The 24,284-nt window shown below is 37.2% G+C and overlaps 1 protein-coding gene across 2 annotated transcripts in view; it reads left to right on the forward strand.

Annotated features, from left to right (window-relative positions):
- Positions 1–565: 565 nt before the first annotated feature.
- The window catches only part of hbp1 (HMG-box transcription factor 1), a 48,524-nt gene continuing 24,805 nt past the window's right edge, over positions 566–24,284 (forward strand). The window contains exons 1-4 of one of the 2 annotated variants that reach the window (XM_039761194.1): positions 566–670; positions 8,183–8,375; positions 11,031–11,262; positions 11,492–11,627. In XM_039761194.1, the coding sequence (XP_039617128.1) occupies positions 656–670; positions 8,183–8,375; positions 11,031–11,262; positions 11,492–11,627 (576 nt within the window). In that variant the 5' untranslated portion in view covers positions 566–655. Of the gene's footprint in view, positions 1,287–8,182; positions 8,376–11,030; positions 11,263–11,491; positions 11,628–24,284 lie in introns of both variants that reach the window. The other variant, XM_039761195.1, reaches the window with a different exon arrangement.

The following is a 24,284-nucleotide window of genomic DNA, read 5'->3' on the forward strand; positions in this document are numbered from 1 at the left end:
TGTTACCTTTCATAATCGTAAGTCAATTAACACGCCTCAAACGACATATGTTGCGTTAGTTTTTAAGATAGCAGATAACGAGACAGTAATGTAACATCTTTCCCGTATGTCGTCGTCTGAAAGCCAACACTTTTCACCCTTTGTGTTTATTGTGCGCATATTCATGAAGCCTAATGAACCAGAGTTTATTTTCTTTGTCTACAAATTACTGGTTGAATAAGAAATGAATGAATCGGCTGAGCGGCTGCTTGTGTTGAACGTCCTGTGTGTGAATTCGCACTTGCGAGCGCAGCTGTCAATCGTGGCTTTGTTGTGACAGGATGGGGAGCGCGTCCTGGCAGTCTCTGCACTTTCGGCAGCTTGGCTACAGAACGAGCGCACAGATCCCCGACGCTTAACACTGAGGCTAAAGACTGAGGTCGCGAATTCGACTTAAGAATTGCGTGCAACAAGACAAAGTGCGAAGAAAAATAAACAGAGCCCGAGGGGAGGAGGGAAGACGGGGGGCCGAGGAGGGAGGGGGGCTGCTTCGAGTGCACTTGGCCAATAGAAGGGCGAGTCTGTATACGGACAGCAACTCGGACCACTTAGATTTCGAGTTCGCCTCACAGAGTAGTCTCGCCCGCCCTTTCGGGGGAGAGCAGATAACCGTGTAATGGCGACGGGTTTGGTAAGTGAGAAACTTTCGGGCAAGAAAACAAAAGGCTGGCAGTTCTTCGGCAAAGCAGCGGTGTAGCGAGACCGCGGCGATACGGGCAGAGAGAGCGGAACGATGGGGCGACGGCGCGCGGACCGATTGCGAGTGACACCGCGCTGCTGAGGAGATATTTGACGGCGACTTGCGTTGTTTTTGTCAGAGTTTTTGTTTTGATTCGAGCTCTGGGAGACTAGTCTCTGTCCATCCGTGACGTCTCAGCTTCATTCATTGCACCATCTTGACAGGTCGACAGTGGCCGTGTCCGAACTTGTTGACATTCCTGCTAAACTGCTTTATAAAACCGTAAAGCTTTGTGGATTGTTTATTCTCCAGTGCGGACTTCCGTTTTTTATTCACTTTGTTTTGTTGTTTCCAGTCTACTTTTGTTCACAATAAATTGAACTTGCCAAAGGCACGCAAAGCTTGTGTGGCTTATTAAACTTTTGTGACGGGGGGAGGGGGCGACAGGCTATATTTTTAGTGTCAGCTCTCAAGGGAGAAAAGAAACAAAAGCAAGAGAAAACTTCTTGGAGGGGCTACAAATGCAAATCTACTGATCTGCGTTTTTATTCGTTTTTATTAACATACGGTAAGTAATACATGTCTGTTTTGTAAACCAAAGTTTGAAAACAATCTGTTCAGTCCCATTTGTTGTTATATAAGCGTTTTAACACGATTTTAAATAAGTGTTTTAAGTAATCAAAGTTTGTTTTCCCGTCCCCCGTGACTTATTTCTTTTATATATAATGTTAATTGATATTTAAAGTGTGTTCCAGGTCGTAATGGATTCATTGGTATTCTCACAGATTATCTCGTCCAATTAGTTATTGATCATCTTTTGTTACGCAGTTTTGAATGAATGGGCAATGGAGCGCATGCGTCAAGTTTTCAAAGTTTACAAACAAGGCCTGCATCGCATCCAGGCGTCAGACGCATGCGTGGTGCCACGTGATAAGGGAGGGGGAGGTTATCACCTTTTAAGTAGAATATCAAAACTTGGCAGCTGTATGTTGCCTTTGGAAGCCACGGGTGCCGTAAGAGAATGGACGGACGGAATCTCTGTTTCATTTGGGGTCAAGAAGCGCAGTTCTGGCAACATTTTACTCTCGTAAATTGTATTTGTCCATTGGTTAACTTGAGAGATTTATTTAGGTCTTCCCGTGTTAGCTGTCATTCCAACCAGGTTTTCAATAAAGAATACATTGCGATGAATACAACTGGTATGTTCTGATTTCATTTCAGAGATTGTAAATACAGCTTTTTAACTGTCTAGTTTGCAGTCACATATTGTTTTTGCAGCCTTTTTCTATTGTATTAAAGAAAAAAGGCGTTGTTTTCCCTTTGATATCTGTGTCTTCTCATCTTTACTTTTGTGTTTTGGGACAAATACTTCAGAATCTGACACCAAAGTATTTTTCTTAAAAATAAAATGGATGAAATTGTGTAAAGATAAATCGATGAATAGTCATTGTTTCAAAATCACAGCTTTCCTGAGCGAAATTAATCCAGTGATGTGTGGAATTTACCAAAACGTACACAAGGCTGAATATCTGCTAATTAAGGGTAATGACGAAAATTAAGAGTTCAGTGGTAATGTTTGGAAGTGTAATTGGGATTTCTGGGTTTATTATATTTAGTGAAATTTCTTTCTTGGCTGCATTGAGCTGTAACAAATTTCACACATTTAAAGTTAGCTCATAAGGGAAATGTTTATTTTAAAATGTAAAGATAACTGTGTACAATTTGTAGCTTATTAAAATTGGCATATGAAACACAAATGTGACTTGTATGACAATTTTCTGTTTCACTATTTCCAGACTTATTCTAGGTTGTGGGGACCAGCAGCATTCATCACAAGGTTGGAGCTAGAGGAAGCACCAATTTATTGTAGGGCAGATTCGGGGTCATACCATTTAAGCTAATTTAGAATTGTAAATCACCCTAACACATACACCTTTAAGGGATGGGACAACTAGAGTTTATGTGCAAAATAATCCACATAGACAGTGATCAGGTTTAGGATGTGAAGCCAGAGTGCTGGGATCATAAGTTAGCAGTGCTAATCACTGTGATGCCCATAGTAAGTCTGGGCATTGTCCTACTATAAACTGTTCATCAGATGTACTCTATTAAAAAAAACACAAAGCTTTGTGTTTAAATTGCCATTTAAATTCCAGATAGGATATAAAGCAATTTGGTTCAGTCAATATCAATGCAGTACAATTACAATAAATAGCTGAGGCCAACAGTGTACTCCTCGGTCCTAGTGACAGTGGGACTAATCACCTGATTAGTTGATCATCCTGAGGGTGGTACCAGTTGTATAGAATTCTTTTTATTTTGTAATGGTGCAAAAAAAAAATTGAAAAGCTTGATTGGGCCTTTGCTATAAACTGTTGTGCAACAGGCAGCTTGAGGTAAGGTTATTATACTCCTTAATCTTGTTAGAGATTGGTGACATGTTGCATGTTCATTGGCACAAGCAAGTAAGAATTTCACTGAATTGCAGTTAGTAAATGTGACAGTACTGATCTATAAATCTATACTGACCCTATTAAGTATTATTTATTCTAGGGGTATCTTGGGATATTGTTGAAAGTGCACAAGTTTAGTAAATGGTCAGTTCATAAAGGTTCTTGTTTTTGTAATTTGTGGATGAAAGATGTACTTGATAGACCAAACTAATTTCTAGAAATGGGGAGTGTACACATTTGTCTACTGTTAGCTATTTTTATTTTGCAACTTTAATGATCAGTCTGCACTTAGTTCTTGTTTGAGGTTTAGCATAATTTGTAATGAAATAAAACCGTAGCTCCATGAGATCACATGTTCTTGGAAATATGGTACCATTATATTAGTTGGGCAGTGCTCACACAGTGACATATTTCTAACATTCTTTCCCTGAGATTATTCTAATGCAAAGCCTCTTACATAGGCCTGTTCCAAAATGCACTTAGAAGTTTGATTGCAGTTTTATAAAGTTGTGAAACCCAATAGAACCTTAACCTCACGCAGAACTTGGAAAAGATGAAGAGGAAGAAGAAAGAGTAACTAGCCAACCCGCGGTGTACCGTACGCCGCATAATCAGGCCGGTTTTTTAATGATTTTTAAGCACAGGGAGAAAATTAACATTTGAAAAATCGGTAATGTAATAAATCAGCAAGAAAAGCAACATTGTAACAATGCACGGAATGAACCAACACACAGTCGTCCGTGACTGAAAACTGGCGGACCGCCATCGCACCCTGCCTGCTCATGTGCCCACCTCCAACTCATCACTTGAGTCGTTGTCATCTTTGCACAGTCCACATGCACCTGTGACTCACGTAGACTTTTCATTGCTCTGTGCGGTTTTGGCTGCTTTTCTATATGTAATCCACCATAACACCCGACCACGGTAGTAGTGCAAATTGCTGTATGTAGCGTGTAAAACAGTTTGCTAGTCGTGCGTTGTAACCGAAACCTCGGTTTTTAAAGACTGCTCACTTCATTGTGTTTTAACCTCAGTTGTAAAGGATTGTTTTAAGGATCCCATGGGATACCCCTCACAAACAGTTTTACACGCCGCATATGGCGATTCACCTCCGTGAGAAACATGCCTCTATGAACAGTCAATGTGGCTTGGAGGTGCATGTGGCCTCTACGACAGACGAATATAAATGACACCCTTTTTTCTGTGTCGTCGCATCCAAGTTGGTGGGCAGGGCTCTGCGAGTTGTCATCGTATCCAATGGTCTTGGAGTTGGTGGGTTTGGCTCCTTCCTGCGTGCGCCATAGGTGTCTTACTTGTCGGCGGCTTAGTGAATCCATGCCCCTTCCGGTGTGCTTTCGCTGGGTGTCTTGCCTTAGTGAATTATATATATAGATATTCAGCTCTCTGTCTGTAAGATTTGAATTTTTGGTTAAACAGGAGTGCTCCATAAACTTTACAGATGTTCTAATTGAACTTCAAGTTGCAGGCATTTATTCAATATGTACACTTTATCCATAATTCTTTAATAAGATTTTCGGCTCTTAATTGCTTATTTCTTTAATCAGGCGAGCTGCAAATACCAAGATAGCTAACAGTTGTCTCAACTAACTCGGTTTCCTGTGTACCTGAGTGCATTCGTCATTCATTGCCTTTTTGAACAGTCGGCAAAGGAAGGAAGAGGAAAGCAGAGAGAGTACAGTTTGTGGAATTTGTAATATGCAACTAAAAATATTTAATGTAGCAGAATGAAAGCAGGAACTAAAAGACCATTCATTAACCCAAGGTAATGGCTTATCATAAATAAGTGTCTCTCATGAAGAAGTGTTATTTAATAGTGCCCTTAGGAATCCACCTTAAAGAATTCTGCCTTAAGAGGGCTGTAATGATTCAATTTTTGCAGTGATTTTCAGGATTAGTTTACATTTGCATAATCTTAAAATCTCAGTGGGTTGGAAGCCATTAGTGAGTACTCTGTGAGAAGTAAAATGCATGCATTGTCCACAAACTGTGAGGAACATTGGTGACTATAAGAAGAGGAAGAGTCTAATTGATCTGAATGATATAAACATGGGAGGGTCGTGGAACTTCATATGACCGTAGATGTTCGTCTGATGTGTCATTTTTGTTGTTCCATGACAGAGTGGAAAAAGAAAAAAGATGGGTAGAGAAATCAGTTTATTCATTTGTGCTTCATGTTGATTAGCTGCTAAAATGAAATAACATCCTGGTACTTTTATGAGACCAAGTGAGATTTGGAAGCATGATGAAAAAAGTTGTGAGGAAATCGTGTAATCAGTCATCCGCTGTGATTATTATTCGTATAACACCCTCCGAGGCAATGAGATGCATCATTTGCAGTCATTTAATTTTGACATGCTTTCTAACTAGACATTGTGTTGCCTACCTTACACCCCTTTGTGTAAACGAGTGCTTTGTCACAAAGTGATTGTTGTTTCCCATTTACTATGACTCCTCTCTAGTAAATTGATGAACAGTTTCTGGTTTTCTTGCCTTGTTTGCCATATGAATACATAGTTAACAACAGCAGTTCAAATATTTTTTGTGAGAAGGAGAAACAGGGAAGCTCTATCTGGGATAGCCTTTAGTAATATGTTAGTGGAACACGGAATTTGAAAAAACTAAAAAATAAAGCATAAATGTGTAAATTTCATATGCAAAGAATTACAGGGAAGGGGAGGAAGAATTCTAATTTATCTAATCAGGTAATTGCCAAAACACTGAAAAGCAGAGAGAGGGCCTCTTTTGGGCAAGAACCAAGAGGACGTGTTAAAACAGAAATTTCTACTATGATACACAGAAACATAATGGGGGGGAACGTGGGGGGGGCGTAATGCTGATTGCCTACAGTCGATCCTACTAAAATTGGTGTAGATCTGTATTACCCTGTGAAAAGGGATGTTTTGATCTGGGTCACTACACTTTACTATGTTTCCATTTCAGATAGTGATTATGCATTTAATGCTGATCTGATTTTGGACTACATTTTACTCTATTGTGTATCTTAATTTGTCTATGTCTTGCCTATCTTCATCTTTTTCTTTTATTTTTTTTTTTATTGTACAGCGCTTTGTAACTTCTTGTCTGCGAAAGGTACTTTATAAATAAACTAAAAAAATGAATATTGTGAAAATTAGCAGTCACAGTTTACTTGCAGGACCTAATATTCATCATCTTGCATTAGTTCCTTGATGTCAGTCTTGATTAAAATTTTTCTCTTAAAAATGTAAGTTATCATGGCAGGTCAAAATGGTTCTGAGGATTAATGAAAGCATTTCTTGAACTTTATACATTATAGTTAATTGGTTAGAGATGTAGGTTACAGGTAAGTGAGGAAATTGCTGCATAGGGTAAGTTTGACCCTGGAGGCCCTTAGAGATCTCTGCTTGAACTGTTACCTTTGTAAATTATATTAATGACATCAGTTAGTAAACTTGTAATATTCCCTTTTATTGCAAGAATTGAAGGGATGATAAATGTACAATCTTCAAACACTTTAATAGTGCAGCTTTATCTAGAGAAGTGTCAAATGGGCAAAAGGATTATTTATATATATATATATATATATATATATATATATATATATATATATATATATATATAGTATTATAAATACAAGATGGGTGACCCTGACCTACAGGAAACCATTACTTAAAATAATTTAATGAATTACCATACAATGTATAATGCAACAACGCAACATATAATACAGCATTTCTTGTTGACTATGCAATGTGCAGATGCAGTTAACACAAATAGCAGGCTATATTGTAACAACTATTGCATATAAATCAAGATGTTCTGTTCCTACTGTGTAAAGTGCTAGTGACATCTTGTCTGAAGTACAGTGTGTGAATCTGCTCACCACGCTACAGTCAAGACGTAGCAATGCTAGAAGCGGTATAGAGGAGAACCACCATGGGGACTAAAAGGATTAAGGATGTGTTTGCCTGTTCTAGTCTAAAGTGATTAAATCTTATGCCATAACAAGAGGGGGCTGCTGGGAGACCTAATTCAGACCTACAGAACTCTCAAAGGCATCATTACATTTAATCCAGCAGCATTCATCCCTCAAAGTAGTGAATACCATACACATAGACACCAATAGAAATTATGGAGAAATGACTTTAAAACAAACTAGAAAGGCCTTCTTCATGCAAAGGGTCATGCGAATGTGAAACAAAGTACTGTTTTGTGTTGTTGAAGTGAAAACATTGCCATCTTTGAAACATTATCTGGATAAGATATTTGGACAACATAGCTAATCCAATGAGCTCAGTGGATTTTTGTACTTAACACTTTTTTATACTATACAAATGTTTAAAGTAGATACAAGCTAATGTCTTATATTGACAGTATATTTTGTTGCTTTCTTACATGCTTTTTTTCCCTGAAGCTCTGCTTGCCTCAAAGAACTAAATACTATGTTCTCTATGTTGCTAGTCTGAGATTCTGGAGTTTACTGCTTACTACTGAAAAAAGTTTATTTGTCATTTGCCAACTATTCACCTTTAAAGTTTTCATAAGATAAACAACCTTTGAGGTAATAACTAAAGCAGGTGGTGTTAAAATTAGTGGGACTAGAAACCCTTCAGATTTATTGGACTTGCTATATACTGGTTATATGTGTATTTATGCCTATTAAAGTATATGTTTTGTTATTTGAATTACATGTATCATTTTGACATACATATGTAAATACTGTACATTCACATCTGGTTTATTCATTTCAGGTTTTCATGATTGAATAGATTGCAATAAATTGCATATGATTCTTTGTGTAAGAATTTTTAAATGACATAAAATGCTTATTAGATATTTGTATTTTTTTCAACTGTGAGCACACTAATCTTAGATGTACAGGTCACCTCTTTTGTTTGTCATGGCCTAAATTTAAAATTACATGTAGTGACTCAGCACAGAGGGCTATATGGTGAAAAGTGTTTTTGTTTGTGTTGCGGAAGTTAATATCTGAAACGTCTTTGTTTCCAAGTCAGGTAAAGTGACATGGAATAATATGGTGTGGGAAGTGAAGAGAAAATCTGGGCCCAACACTGTGAAAAAACGTCAGCTACTCGTGGAGGAAACCGTTTCAAGAATGGATGATCCTTTTGAGATGTTAAAGTGCAAAGAAGACCTGCCCTCATCCCCAGGATATGTGTCTAGTGAGAATCGCATGGATTATGGTAAACCAAGCCAGATTTCTGATTTGTTCAATTCTCTTAACTGACTTGGGTGCCTTTTCGTTCCTAGTAGGACATATTGAGAAAAACTTGCTAGTTAAATGACATGGGGGCCATATGAAAAAGTGATTGTACCAAGACCCATATTAAACTTCCTTTAACTTAGCCCAAAATGTCAAGATTTGTCATTTACTGGAGGTAGCTATAGAAGGTTCAGTGTATTTCCTCATTCACGCAGGAAAAGCAGTACAAAATATAATGGTGTTCTCAGAATCTTTTAATTCCGCTCAGATTCACAGGGTTTTTACAATATAGCATTCCCATTTATAATAAAGTTCAGAATACTGCAGATACTGCTATTCATCCGTATATGCGAATTAAGTAAAGACAATAAAAATAATCTGATGGAAAAAATAATAAAAAGGTATTTTAGGGAGTTTGCAGGTGGAGGAGAGTTTTGCAACTTTTGCTGACGTTGATAAGGTTTTTAACAAGATGTCTTCATTGTACTTGATTTATAATCAAGTTGACAGCAGTTTTCAATTCCAGTATGTAATATTCCAAATCTTCTTTTACATTATCAATATCTTTCTCTGTCTTCCTTTTCTTCTACCTTCTTCCACATAGCTGTAAGATGTTAATTGTTTCTGTTCCATTCTTAAAAGGTTGTTTTTACAAAACAAACTAAACAAAGTCTTTCTCTGATTTTTATCAATTAATGTTCTTTTCTGCCTTAGTATTTCTCAGAATACTTCATTTCATATTTTATCACTTTATGATTCCTCAGTTAATTACTAAAAGTATTTTATTCTCTCCAGCCTTCAGAAGACAGACATTCTAATCCATATAGTGAAACCAGGCTTACAGGTCTTTCATAGAGTTTAAGTTTTAGTTTGTTAAATATATTTTTCATTTTCCAAATGCAGTGCATGACAAGCCTGTTCTGCATTTATATCTTTTCTCTTTTGTCTGTCTTCAGTTACTAATCCTCCCAGATACATACTTTCTTTACTAGTTTTAATATCTTGTCCATCAGTTTCTACCTGTTGTTTTTTTTTAGTTTTCCGTATGTTTATTTTCAATCCAAATCTCTTGCTGCAGCTATTAACTTTATTGTCAAATCCTGAGGTTCCTTGGATGAAACTGCAAATAGTCAACAACCTCTGCAAAGCATGGGTTATTTACAGTTTGGCCATCTAGTGATGCTACACCTTTTAAACCATCTTCAATGCAATACTCATCATTGCCTCTAAAAGTCAATCAAACAGGTATGAAGATCAGTTACACCCTTGGCAAACTCCCACTGTGACTTAAAATCACTTTGTCAATTCACTGTCTCCTTGCTGCACTCATAGACTTACAGTACAGGTCTTCTAGCAATTGAACAAGCTCTTCTGGTATCCCATAATTTCTAAGTACTTGCCACAGTCTCATACACTGTCAAAGGCTTGCTTAAAATTATACAAAGTGTGTGGTTTTTTTTTTCCTCATTCATAATACGTTTCTGCCAGTTGCTGAATTATAAACAGTTGATTTAAAATAACATGTGGAAAAACCACAGTCATGCAAGTATGTCCACCAAGAGCAAGCTCTACAGTGGAAGACACTGAAGAAATTCTACAATGTACTACAATCTGCCCTGAAAAAGACATCTAGAATTTAATCACTGTGGTAAGAAACTTTAGTGCTGAAGATGGGAATTACTGGGAAAAGTTGTTATGGAATACTAAATAAATTTGGACATAGAAAAGGAAATGAGAAGGAGATGACTGATACAAGGTTGTTGTTAGAACAGAAATGTGATAATGAATACAATGTTCTATCAGAGAAAGGCCAAGAGGAAGTGGACATGGCTGTCATCGGGTAGTAAAACCATGAATATGATAGCCTTTGTGCTAATTAACAGAAGCTGGAAGAATAGTGTGAAAATGTGTTGATCATTTTATAGACCACATATAGCATCAGGCCATCAGATGGTGATACAGGCAAGCATATGTGAGAAGATTTGATACAGATTAACTACATGATAAATAGCTTTACAAAAATACTATACTATGCTACAAGAGAAATGGCAGCAGTGGAAGAAGCATGGAAAGAAATCGGGGAATTTATACACTGATACAGCACAAGAAGTAACAAGTTTTCAAATAAGGCAAAAGAAAGCACAATGGATGTCACTGGAGGTCTTTCTTAGATTTAAGTAATCCAAGGAAACCACTAAAAACAACAAAGTCATTTAGTAAAGAGCACAGGAAAAATTATAACAAAATACCAAAGAAACTTAACATGTGGAAAGATAAATGATTAGAGGAGAAGTGTCATGTTGCCCAGCAGATTGGGCCAAGCATTCATTGTCCCGATATTCAAGAAAAATGGTCATGTTATTAGTCTTCTGTGTGTTCCTAGTAAGGTGTACACAAGGATCCTGCAACAGAGTGCAAAGATTAATGAAAGATATAATGGTAGTGGAACAGGCAAGACTTGGGAAGGGCAGAGGAACAATTGATGAGCTATGATAAAGTCTGTTCATGTGTCATTAATCCAAATATATACAGCATCAAGAGTTGATTTTTATGTACTTTGAAAACTTATGCCTGTTAATTTTAAATCTGTTTCACTTCACTCACATGTTGGTATTGTTTTTCTGTTGTAAAACAGATGACCTCCCAGAATTACAGGCTGTACAAGAAGACGCAGGTTCCTCCCCTTTATATCAAATTAGTCCTGGAGTGTCTCATCAAGAATGTCCCCGATCTGTTTGGACACCTCATACATCAAGCCTTTTGGATAGCACTGGATCCCCAGATAATGGCACCAACTGGCTAGCTGAACTAGCAAACATAGCAACAAGTCCACAAAGTCCATTAATGCAGTGCACTTTTTACAACAGGTAGTTTTATACTGCATCTTTAGTGGGTAAATCTGCCAAATATCATTTTATACAGTTTTTCAGCATGGGTATAAAATGCATGTGTAAGTGGAATACTTTTGATTCAGGAGAGTTTTGTATATTTGTTATTTGTAAATGTCACAGAGTAGGTTTGGTTTGATCAAAATAAATTAAGATATGATTTTTTTCGTATGCTTTTCTTATAAAGACATTTGTTTCTTCTGTTCAGATCTTCTCCAGTTCATATAATTGCCACAAGTAACAGCTTACATTCCTATGCTCGACCACCACCATCCAGTACAGACGGTGAGCCAAACTACTCAAAGAATCATTGGAAAGAGCGATCCATACATAAACATGAGCGGGTAAGTGCATATAGTCAGGGTTGCAGACTTACGTTTTTGGAAATATACTGTCACTATTTTTGGATATTATTATTTTTTTTTCTTTAAAGAAAAAAATAAAAATCAGGTGAAGTACTACTTGGATAGGTCTATTGGTCATTGCAGTTGTTTCATTAAATGTACTTTTAATTGCTATGGACAAAGTCATACCCTTGAAATTCTTGAGGGACTTCTACACACCCAGTAGGTTTAATTGCTTTTAATGAAATATATATGCTGTATTTTATTCCCCCAAACATTGTGGGACTTTGGCTAACCTGAGTTAACCTAGATAATGGCTGTTAAACAGAAAGCAAGTAGGAGAGACAGAAAGAGGAAGAGAGAGAGAGATTCATCTATTATATTTAAGAAATACAGTTAATATCAAACCATTACCTCGTTTGTCCTTTCGCAGGTATTTGTGGGGTGATAACAATTTGCTAGTTCTGTCTAAATTTACTTTGTGGTCTTGGGAAAGACATGAATGTGTACCCCACCGTATCTTATAGAAGAGTATTGGCTTCTGGGGCTGCTGCAATGTGTTATTTGGTAAATATATGATGAGCAAGGGTTGTGTTTGCATACTTGGCATAAAGTTGAGGTCTTTCAGTTCTGAATATTGAACTTCACCAGGGATGCTGTTTGTCTCCTCTCCTGCCCATGATTTTCATGACTAAGATGCTAAAGAGTAGGCTGTATGCCGTTTATAGAAGATGATGTAATTTTGGCTTCAGACTGTGATTTCTGCCTTGCACTGGAATAGTTCAAAGCTTAGGGTGATGCAATTCGGATGGGAAATAAGCAACTACAAAAATGAAGCCTTGCTTCGGTTTTATTCTTGAATACAAGCACATGTGTTTTGTTATAGCTTTTGTGAAAGTGTTTATTTGATATTTGGATTTCAATCTTTACATGATACACACTTCATGGCAGCATTTTGAAGTTATTACTGTAACATAAGAAAAACAATTTCTGTTTTAGTTATGTGTTCAACGGCAAGAGATGTCATCCTAAATTTACCCAGATTGTTGTTGACAGAGAATATACATGAAATGTATGTATAGTCAACCCTTGTTTATCGCAGTTAATCCATTCCAGACTCTGACGCAATAAATGAATTTCCACGAAGTAGGATTCTTTATTGATAAATCGAATATTTTTGCAGTTAGAGCATAGAAAACCTGTTTACGATCTTCTGAATACATTTTCTAACATTATTAGAGCCCTCTAGACATGAAATAACACCCTTTAGTCAAAAGTTTAAACTGTGCTCCATGACAAGACAGAGATGACAGTTCCGTCTCACAATTAAAAGAATGCAAACATTTCTTCCTCTTCAAAGGAGTGCGTGTCAGGAGCAGAGAATGTCAGAGAGAGAGCGAGAAAAGCAAACAATCAAAAATCAATAGGGCTGTTTGGGCTTTAAAGTATGCGAGACACTGCCGGACAAAGCAGCTGCAAGGAAGGCAGCAATGTGAAGGTAATCCTTCAGCATTTTTTAGAGGAGCGTCCGTATCCTCTAGGCCAGTTTACGAACAACCCCTCTGTTCACATCCCCTCCGTCAGGAGCAGAGAATGTGAGAGAGAGAGAGAGAGAGAGAGAGAGAGAGATAGAGACAAGCAAACAATCAAAAATCAATACTTGCTGTTTGGGCTTTCAAGTATGCTTCCCGTGTGGTGCTTCGCATATCGTACATCATTGAGGAGTTTTATTTAATATGTAATACGTGCTCTGCTTGGGTAGGTTCCCAGCCATCTTGCAAAAAGCGTCCCTTGCATGAAATCAACTGAGGAAGCATGTATCATAAATTAAAAGACCCACTGTCCACAGAAATCCGCAAACCAGCGAAAAATCTGTGATATATATTTAGATATGCTTACATTTAAAATCCGCGATAGAGTGAAGCTGCTAAAGTCAAAGTGCAATATAGCGAGGGATCACTATATTTCACATAATGATGTATTATTTTCCAATACAATTCCAGACAGACACCACACTCCCAGATATGAGAATAGCTATGAGAATATTCTGTCTGACTTCAGCTGCCTCAGTGAGGGATGGGATAGCACGCTGCCTGCTAGCGGCCGGTTGACCCATTTGCAAAACAGTGGTGCTGTTGGTGTGCAATTAACGCAATGATGAGAAAGTGCAAGTAAAAGTGGCCCAGCATTACGAATATTTTCACCGGCTTCAGGGATTTTATTGTTAATGTGTACCAGTAGTTCTAAAACTCCCATTCTCACCTATGGCCATGAATTTGGGACAGAGACTTAAAAGACTGAAACTGCTAGTAAAACCAGCATAAATGAAGCTCCTGTGCAGGATTGTCGGGCTCTCTCCATGTGCGCTCCGCAGTGCACAAGATCCTTGGAGTAGAAGTACAGCTCCTCATGGCTGAGAGCAAATGTTGCTTCAGAATAGTTTGGGTATTACCGTGTGGTCATTTAGACGAGAGAGGTTAGGAGCACACGCTGATATAACGCATTGCTGGACTCACATAGAAAAAAACAAAAAGGCAGTGTGCTCCATGGTTATTCTCTGAGGTGGGTGTTAGCATATTATAATCCCTTGTACCAATAGCGTGAGTTTTCCGCATTCAACTTATACGACCAACATTCTAAAACACCAAAAATGATACTCTAAAATCAAGTCCCAACTTATCTAAGGGAGAACTTGAACACGAGTATATACGGTACATCAGAAATGGTCTATACAACTCATTCCATCCATGTTTTAACTTGCAAAATGAAAAACCAATGATAATGAGAAAAGTGCTGAGCCGAACCAATCTTGTGGCTGGAATAGAGTTAGGTTGATGCACAGGCTGGCAGCAGTGATAATGTCTGGGATGCATGCTAGTACATCAGGAGAGGTTAAGGAAAACTTGAAAAAAAATTTGCATTACTGAAGAAGACACCCTAGTGGACACAGCTTAAGGTTCAAAAAAACAAAGACATTGTTGAAAAGGAGGAATTTGTTAGTGTGGAGATATTTTGGCTATTTTAAGTAAGAGAAGAAGCAGAGCAGCATGGTCTGCAAATTGTGTCGAAAGCATGTTCCCACAAAGACAGGTAATACCACTAATCTTTTGTACCATCTGAAGCAATGCCATCCTTAGAGCATGCATAATGCAAGACTTTACAGTCTGAGACCCAAACAAGCAAGTGCTGCACTAGTGGGGATTTCTGGTGCCTTTTTCTGTTTTTTAACCTGTATAAACTGACAGCAACTGTGTGAATATGTCCATTTTGTTTATGTTCTCATTTATGTTTGAAAGCTGCTTGAATTTGTACTGAGGATAACAGATAACAGAGCTAACCACTGCACATCTGTGCCATAGTATGCATTTAGTTATATTCAATTTTTTAAATTAATTTGCTTCTTCATTTCCTTGTTTCAATTTAAAATTCAGTTTTGTTTTTAAAGTATTGCATTTATTCAGACTTATGTATTGTGCATTTTTCAAACTTTTGAAAAGTGCAATATATTAATAATTGTTCAGGTTTTCCAAAGTTATATGTTCTGTTTGTAATTTTGTATTTTTTTTGTAACCCTGTACCTAGTCATAAATTGTACACTTGAAAGCAAATATTAGCATTGCATGCACAGTCTTCCTAGATTAGCAACTGAACATTTCACTAGATATTATTATTTATTTATTTTTTAATACAGTGAAGCTTTGAATTTTGCCTAATGTTTAACAGGTCTGTCCACCAGGTGTCACTGTAGCATTTAAGATACATAACCTTTTATTACCCTAAAGAACACCAAATACCAATATACCTGTATATAAATCAGCTTCCTTTGTTCTAGCTAGAATATACTCTTTGAAATTAGCTTGCCTTAGTGTACAATAAAAATAAACCGTGTTTTGCTATCTTAATACTAGATATTTCATTCTACTAGGTTAACATTTACAAAGTTCTCCACATACATTCTGTTAAATTACATCTTATAGACATTGATCTTACTGGGTTATTATTTGTAATTGGGCATAAAGATGGTAAAATGGAAATACAATTGTATTTTCTAGTCCAACAAAATAATACAATTGTTTTTACAACATTGACTTGCAAATTGAAGTGGTATCATATTAAGTGGTACATAGAGGAATATCCTTGGGGGTTTTTTTTTTTTTAGAAAAATGCAGAATAGGTTGCCCATTGTATCAGATCTGTGTCACACATTATTGATCTAATCAGCACTTTGTGAGATAATTTAATGTATACCACAAAGGGCCTGAAGAAACAAGTTATAGCTTCTTAACATTGAATTCTTCCTGTATGCATTTCCACTAAAACCTTAAATAAGAATTCCTCTTCTTTGCTTCAGACATTTGTTCTGAAAGTTGTCTTTGTATATAGAAAACCATTCTTTTGGTTTATGAGAAATGGCATTTTTTAATTTAAAAAATCTGCTTGTATTTAGAAGGATGATTGGGTTATTTTAAAATGGGTTATGTTATTTTATTTCATAGCTTGGTATAATTGCTTGATCTTTCCGAACATGCATATGCACCTCAGGATATTTCATAGAATAAAACACACAAAACATGAGTATTAGAAATCCACATAAATGATAATTTAACGCCTTAAAACAAACTGCTATTAGTCACGGAGTAGTAAGACATCATCAGTGCATCTGTTGTCCAGCAGGGTTATTATCGGGTTTCTTGTCTGTTGAGTAATTTTAGCTATGTGCATATGACTTGTCTCAAAGAAAAAGGTCTAAAGTTCAATGTCTTAACAAATTCCAAAAGGATAAAGTTGTTATTATGCATTATCATAGACTGAAAGCCAGCAGTATTATGTGATATCTGCATTTATACACAGCTGCAATGCTAAAGCTACCTGCCTAATATTATGTAGGCCCGCCTCGTGCTGCCAAAGCAGCTCAGACCCGTCAAGGCATAGATTTCACAAGACCTCTGAAGGCATCCTGTGGTATCTGGCACCAAGACGTTAGCTGCAGAATCTAAGTTCTGTAAGTTGTGAGGTTGACCTTTATGGATTAAACTTATTTTTCCAGCACATCTCACATATGCTCAATTGGATTGAGATCTGGGGCCTGAAGTATAAACCGTGCGTGAGCACAAAATTGTTGTATACGCCTGTTTTCGTGCTCGAGATGTATAAAATCTAAACTTGGCTTAAAGCCACACACATTTTTACAGCAGCCTCACACTATGTATATGCACTTTTCTGCTCGGTTTTGCAAATGGTTGCCACCCAATGTCAAAGCAGTGCCACTGTTACTGTGTGGTCTCCCCTTTCTTTTTAGATTCACATCCATGACATGGGCTTTATCACATTTAATGCACTTGATTGTAATGATTCTATAACAATATAATGGTGCACAGAATGGCCAAACTGTTCCAAATTCCATAGCTGCTTTAGCATTGTTACTCTCAGTGCTGTGCACCACTGACATTATTTTAACTCATTGTATTTGTGTGGTATCACATCTGCATAGCAGCTGATCTGAAAGCTCTACGGCAGGTTATGTTGGGAGTGCAAAGGATTATCAGGATGTAGCTTCGAGCCCTGGAAGACATTTATAGCACATACTGCCTTAGGAAAGCCACCAGCATCTGCATGGATTCCATTTCACCCATGCCCAAGTCTATTTGAACTTCTCCAATCCGGCAAACGCTTCAGAACCTTCCCTTGATGCTCAGGAACCGTTTCATCTCAAGAGCTATAAATGCGCTCAGTCAGTCCAAGTGCTCCTGGTAGAACTATTTGTACTATTTGTTGCCTCACTGTAAACTTGCACTACAAATGTAATATTCCACCACCTGAGCCACTTTGACACATTGCACTATCTGCTCTATATTTACATATTATAGTATGTAAAATATATATTAATTATAATATATAATATATCATTATTGTATGTATGGTTTCATAATATATTCTTCATTGTTTTTTATTTTATTATTATTTACCATTTTATAGGAAAATAGATTTATGGAGGAACTGCATATTGAGTCTCATTGTATCATACATGACAATAAAGGAATTCAATAAAAGAGCTTGTATTTACCGATGATTATGACTGGTTTCTAAGTTGATTTAGTTTTCCAAGAGCTATCCTCTTGGAGCTGTGTGCTATTAAAATACGAGGATGCATGCTTGATATCATATTATGATGAAATGTGTTAAAATATGTTTATTATGTTTACAGATAAATTAACTTAATTTAAATAATGTATACTGTTAATAATTAAAACATTTGCAGGCACGGTGGCACAGCAGTAGCAGTGAACTGGCGCCCCATCCAGGGATTGTTCCTGCCTTGTGCTCTGTGCTTGCTGGGACTCGTGTGACCCTGGATGGAATTATTAAACATATATACTGTAGATCGGGGTGCCCAATACGTCGATCGCGATCGAGCGGTAGATCGGAAAGGTAGTGCAGGTAGATTGTGTTGCATTCAAAATTTTTTTTTTAAATGTTAGTCTATCATATATCCTCCCTATGGCATTTGCCACTTGATTGACATACAGGGCGGCCAGTCTGAGATCTCTTTTCTTCTAACACACTGGTCATCCCGCACGCACAATAAAACGCACGAGCAACTGCAAAAAATCGGCTATCTAAGTGATCTAGTTAGCCTTCCAATTTATATCGACTAAAGAAGGAGAGGAAACTAAAATCGCAGTTAATCGGACAGCCGTCATTTTTCACTCGGCTGAATTCAAAAGCAAAGGCAGACACATTGAGGCATCGTTCCGGGTTAGTCACTCGATCATCAAGCATAAGAAGTCCTTCCAATATGGAGAGATGATAAAAGATGCCTCCGTTGAGACAGATGTCTAAGGAAAATTCCTGCTGAGATTTCAAGACCCCTGGCCAGAAAAAAATGAGTTTCTCCTTGTCATTAAACATGCAGAATACAAGCAACCTAATAATGATCAATGGCCACTAGACTTGGCATTTTCTTCCGATCTGACCAACATGTTGAATGAGCTTAATTTACAGCTGCAAGGAAAAGAGAAAACCATGGTCAATATGATTAGCCCAGTTAATGCTTTCAAATAAAATATGCAACATCTGTCCTCAAAGCTGCAGCGCCTTGATTTGGGGAACATCCAAAACCTCGCGTCAGAGCTGCAGATACAATGCGCAACTTGACAGCATACACTATATAGTGCAGATTGAAAATTGTCTGTCAGACTTTATCTAATGGGGAGAAAAAAAGTAACTATTTGAGTGTTTCCCTAATGTAGTGGAGTAAGAGTAGTATTTCTTCTTCACAAATGTGCTCAATTAAAAATAAAAAGTATGGTGCATGAAAACTACTTTTAGAAGTACAATTTTTTTAAAAGGTTGCATAAGTAAATGTAACTCATTACTACCCACCTCTGATACTCGGGGTGTGTGTGTGTATATAGATAGATGGATTATATATATATATATATATATATATATATATATATATATATATATATATATATATATGTATATATTATACCCATCTGATACTATATATGTGTGTGTGTATATAGATATATGGATTATATATATATATATATATATATATCGAGAGAGATAGATATAGATATACAGGTATATATCTATACTAATAAAAGGCAAAGCCCTCACTAACTAACTGGCTGACTCGCTCACTCACATTTATCACTACTAATTCTCCAACTTCCCGTGTAGGTAGAAGGCTGAAATTTGGCAGACTCATTCCTTACAGCTTACTTAACAAAAGTTAGGCAGGTTTCATTTTGAAATTCTACACGTAACGGTCATAACTGGAACCTACTTATGTACATATATACTGGCCATATCCTGCAGCTCGGTCGCCGTGTGAGGCGGAGTTGCGTCCCTCATCGTCACGCCTTCCACGTAATTGAGTGCCTGCCCATATAAGGCCGTCCATCAGCGGCAATCCAATAGAAACACTCTGCCGCTAAATATTCGCGGGTGAAGGACTGTGCTTATGCAGACGAAGATGAGATGGTCAGGGTGGTGTTTGGCACAAACTCAGCAAAACTGCGAGAGAAACTTTGAGTGCCAGGTCTTAGCTAACAATAAATAAAGCTGTGGACATTGCACGAGATAGCACAAGCACAGCTGAGAACCTTCGATGCATGTACTCCGAGCGGCTCATGTGAACTGACTGTGATCGCAGTACGCAGACAAAAAGCAACAGCTCCGAAGAGCGCTGAACAAAAAACGCATTACACAATTGAGAAGGCAGCAAAAGAATATGAAGCGAGTGACGCATACAAGCATATTCATAAGTGCAGCTACTGCGTAAACAAAGCACACGGTGGAAAAAGTCAATGTCCAGCTAAAGGAAGACAGTGTAAAAAAAAAAAAAGTGTATGCAGTGTGTCACGTCTCAGATAAAGAGGAGGACGAGCTGTTTATTGATGCAGTAAGAAAGGAATCAATGAATGAAACCTGTTGTCTTTACAACGGTTGACAAACACGGAATGTAACTTGAACATAACACATCCTCCAAATATGAACCTGATTGAAAGAAATAATGATAATCAAATCTTTGACAGCAACACTCATAACAGTCACAAAACAATTACATTGACAATCATGTTACGTTATTTTTAAAATGTTGCATATATATATATATATATATATATATATATATATATATATATATATATATATATATATATATATATATAAATATATACAAAGCCCCCTCACTCACTCATCACTAATTCTCCAACTTCCCGTGTAGGTAGAAGGCTGAAATTTGGCAGGCTCATTCCTTACAGCTTACTTACAAAAGTTGGGCAGGTTTCATTTGAAATTCTACGCCTAATGGTCATAACTGGAAGGTATTTTTCTCCATTAACTGTAATGGAGTTGAGCTGGAATGACGTGGGGGGTGGAGTTTGTGTGACATCATCACGCCTCCCACGTAATCACGTTAACTGATTGTCAACGCAGTGCGTAGAAAACCAGGAAGACCTCCAAAAGCGCTTAAGAAAACATGCATTATATAATTGAGAAGGCAGCGAAAAACAATAAGAAGCGGCGAAGTGACATATACTACCATATTCATGAGTGTTGCTGCCTCGGAAAGAAAGAAAGGTGTAAACCTAAACTTTAAATTAAGTTCATAGACAGGCTACGCTGGCGTTTCACATGCCCACAGGTAATGCGGGATACAAGTTTAATGAGAGGACGGGATATAAGCGAGAGTTTTGATCACTTTGTAACTAAGTTAAAATTGTAGGTGAAGGGGTGTGCTTATGCAAATTCCGAGAGACTGTGTTTGTGGGCGATTGACAGTTAAAGGCGGGTGGGGAGTCACGTCATCATCTCCCTCCCATTCATCTAATTTCGGTCTGAGCTGAGCTCGCGCTAACGCCGTCTTCGAAGCAACTTGTCAGACTGCCACCAAATACTCACAGAAAAATCCACAAGTTAATACACGCTATCTCTAGAGTTTCTCCACACTGAATCCTCCAGGCACTACTTACAAAAGGTCACATTGACAATCGTGTTACGTTATTTTTAAAATCTTTCCTTTTCTTAGCACAAGCACAGCTGAGAAGCTTCATGCATGTGCTCCATAACGTTAAAAATAATGCATTTAATCACACTTTGCATTACAAGCAAAGGGAGCTTTTGTCAATGCATGATTTCCTGGTACACGATTACATTGATCAGCGCATCCCGATTCATTTTACCCTCGCACCACCTTAGTTTGAGAAGAAGTCTGAAAAATATGAGGTTAACACAGAAAAACATCACCAATTCAAGCTTTATGAATAATCGATTCGCCATCAATAATTGTTTTGGTAAAGCCATCCTCCTTCCATTTTATAATTTTTCCGCCAATAGCCATGATTAAATGAGCGGTAAATAAAGTAAGAGCAAAGCGAGGGTGACTTATTTAGGCAGGCATATATATGACAGCAACACTCATGACAATGTCAATCATGTTACGTTATTATTAAAATGTTTCCTTTTCTTTTTTATTACTTCTTTAACACACTACTTCTCCGCTGCGGTAGCGGATTTTGCTATATATATATATATATGAATGACCTCCAAAGAGCGCTGAGACTTTTGATATCATGAACGTGTGCAAAAGGGTCTCCTGCCCAGCAAAAGTCGAGCAGCCAGCGCGCATAGCTGTGCCGCCTTTGAGGCGCTGACTGCGCTTCTGCCTTAAGTCAAAGTGAGCACTTTTAATTTTTTCATCCTCCCCTGCGCTATAGCCCAGACAAGTGCAAACACGGGACCCCTTTTCTACACCACGGAAAAATAATATTAAGGCGATTCACACTTTCTTTTGCACGTATATCGATTATGAGGTCATCACCTCGGATTATGAAGACACGCACACGAGTGGAGGACTGACAGTGCCATCACAGCTGATTAATGGCAGGGACGTCTCACCAGTCTACACAAGACCCACGCGACTGTCCCCAAAAGGCGATCATAACGTCAGCGAACACATCTCTCTATACTATATAAAAGAAAAAGGCAACTTTCCTTTCTTTACACCTTTTATCCCAAACCAAAGCCTTTCTCTCTTAACAGTGCAGAGGACACAAAACTAATTTTCTTTAAATGCCGGTAAGGCACATTACCAGAGGCACAAATTTGAGCGTTCACATAGAAAATGTAATTTCTATCCCACAGCCGCCGTGTAGCGCCTTTCAAAAGGGATCTACTACCGAGAGATGATCCATATATATTTTAGCTGCTGTTAGTTACTTACCTGTTGTGTTACACAGTCTTTAAAATGTAGTTTACCCAACCACTCCAGTAGTGCTCAATGTACCTGTACTTCTTAAAACGTTAATGTTTTACTGTTTAATAACTTATAGACTATATTTTATTATTTTTCCCTTGCACTCAGTGACCAAAGCTATACACACACATATAGACACATACAAACATACACACAAGTATATATATGTGTATATATATATGTATGTATATATATATATATATATATATATATATACACACACACCCCTATCTACATTATTTATATATATATATATACACACACACATATATATAATTTGTGTGTGTGTATGTATGTATGTGTGTGTATATATGATGTAGATAGGTATGTATATATATATATGTGTATATGTAGATATGTATATATAGATATGTAGATATGAAGATATGTATGTGTATATATATATATATGTATGTATGTGTGTGTGTGTATATATATATGACAGCAGCAATCCAAGCTTTGAGAAAACAGTAAAAGGAGGCGTGTCAGGCGTGTGGTACATTTTCTGATGCAGCTACGAAAACAACTTTGTGACGCTGCTGCCAAATACACAAAACAATTACTTTGACAATCATGTTACATTATTTTTAAAATGTTTCCTTTTCTTTTTCATAACTTCTTAAACACATGACATCGCTGCAAAGCGCGGGTATTTTGCTATATATATATATATATATATATATATATATATATATGCGACACTCATAACAGTGACAAAACAATTACATTGACAATCATGTTACGTTATTTTCAAAATGTTTCCTTTTCTTTCTCTTTCCTTCTTTAACACACTTCTTATAACAACACTCATATCAATGACAAAACAATTACATCAATCATGTTACGTTATTTTTAAAATTTTTCCTTTTCTTTTCGTACCTTCTTTAACACACTACTTCTCCGCTGCGAAGCGCGGGTATTCTGCTTGTATATGTATAAAATAGAGAGAGAGAGAGTGATCCCACGCTATATCGCGCTTCGACTTTCGCGGTTTCACTCTATCTCAGATTTTAAATGTAAGCATATCTAAATATACTGTAGATTCCAGAATATAAGCCGAAAATTTCATCCATCATTTTTGGCTTGGAGTTTGGGGGTAGGCTTATACAACAAGTATCGTTTCAGATTCAAGATTTCCAGCGCAATGCCGGTTTTGCCGATGAATATGGAAGTAATTGATGATGAAACCACAGCGCCATCTTTCAGATGAAGAAGTAACTTTGCATGCCGGTACTTTAAATTAAATAAAGAATTTATTCAATGTTTTAGTTGTTGATTTTATTAATAAAATTTATAATAAATTATCGGGAAGTTTTTAAAATAAAAATTTTTGTTTTGATTTACGACCAACATCTTGCGTTACGACCCGAATGCGGTCACGTGTATCTGCTTGCGCGATTGTAAACAAACAACTGAGAGCATTAGTAAGCGTCAGTTGGAGCCCCGATACATGTGTTTGTGGATGCAATTTCTGTCATTGCAGTGATTTACCTATATATACAGTGGTGTGAAAAACTATTTGCCCCCTTCCTGATTTCTTATTCTTTTGCATGTTTGTCACACAAAATGTTTCTGATCATCAAACACATTTAACCATTAGTCAAATATAATACAAGTAAACACCAAATGCAGTTTTTAAATGATGGTTTTTATTATTTAGGGAGAAAAAAAATCCAAACCTACATGGCCCTGTGTGAAAAAGTAATTGCCCCTTGTTAAAAAATAACCTAACTGTGGTGTATCACACCCGAGTTCAGTTTCTGTAGCCACCCCCAGGCCTGATTACTGCCACACCTGTTTCAATCAAGAAATCACTTAAATAGGAGCTGCCTGACACAGAGAAGTAGACCAAAAGCACCTCAAAAGCTAGACATCATGCCAAGATCCAA

The sequence above is a fragment of the Polypterus senegalus genome, chromosome 8 (assembly GCF_016835505.1).
Source record: "Polypterus senegalus isolate Bchr_013 chromosome 8, ASM1683550v1, whole genome shotgun sequence".
Lineage (NCBI taxonomy): Eukaryota > Metazoa > Chordata > Cladistia > Polypteriformes > Polypteridae > Polypterus > Polypterus senegalus.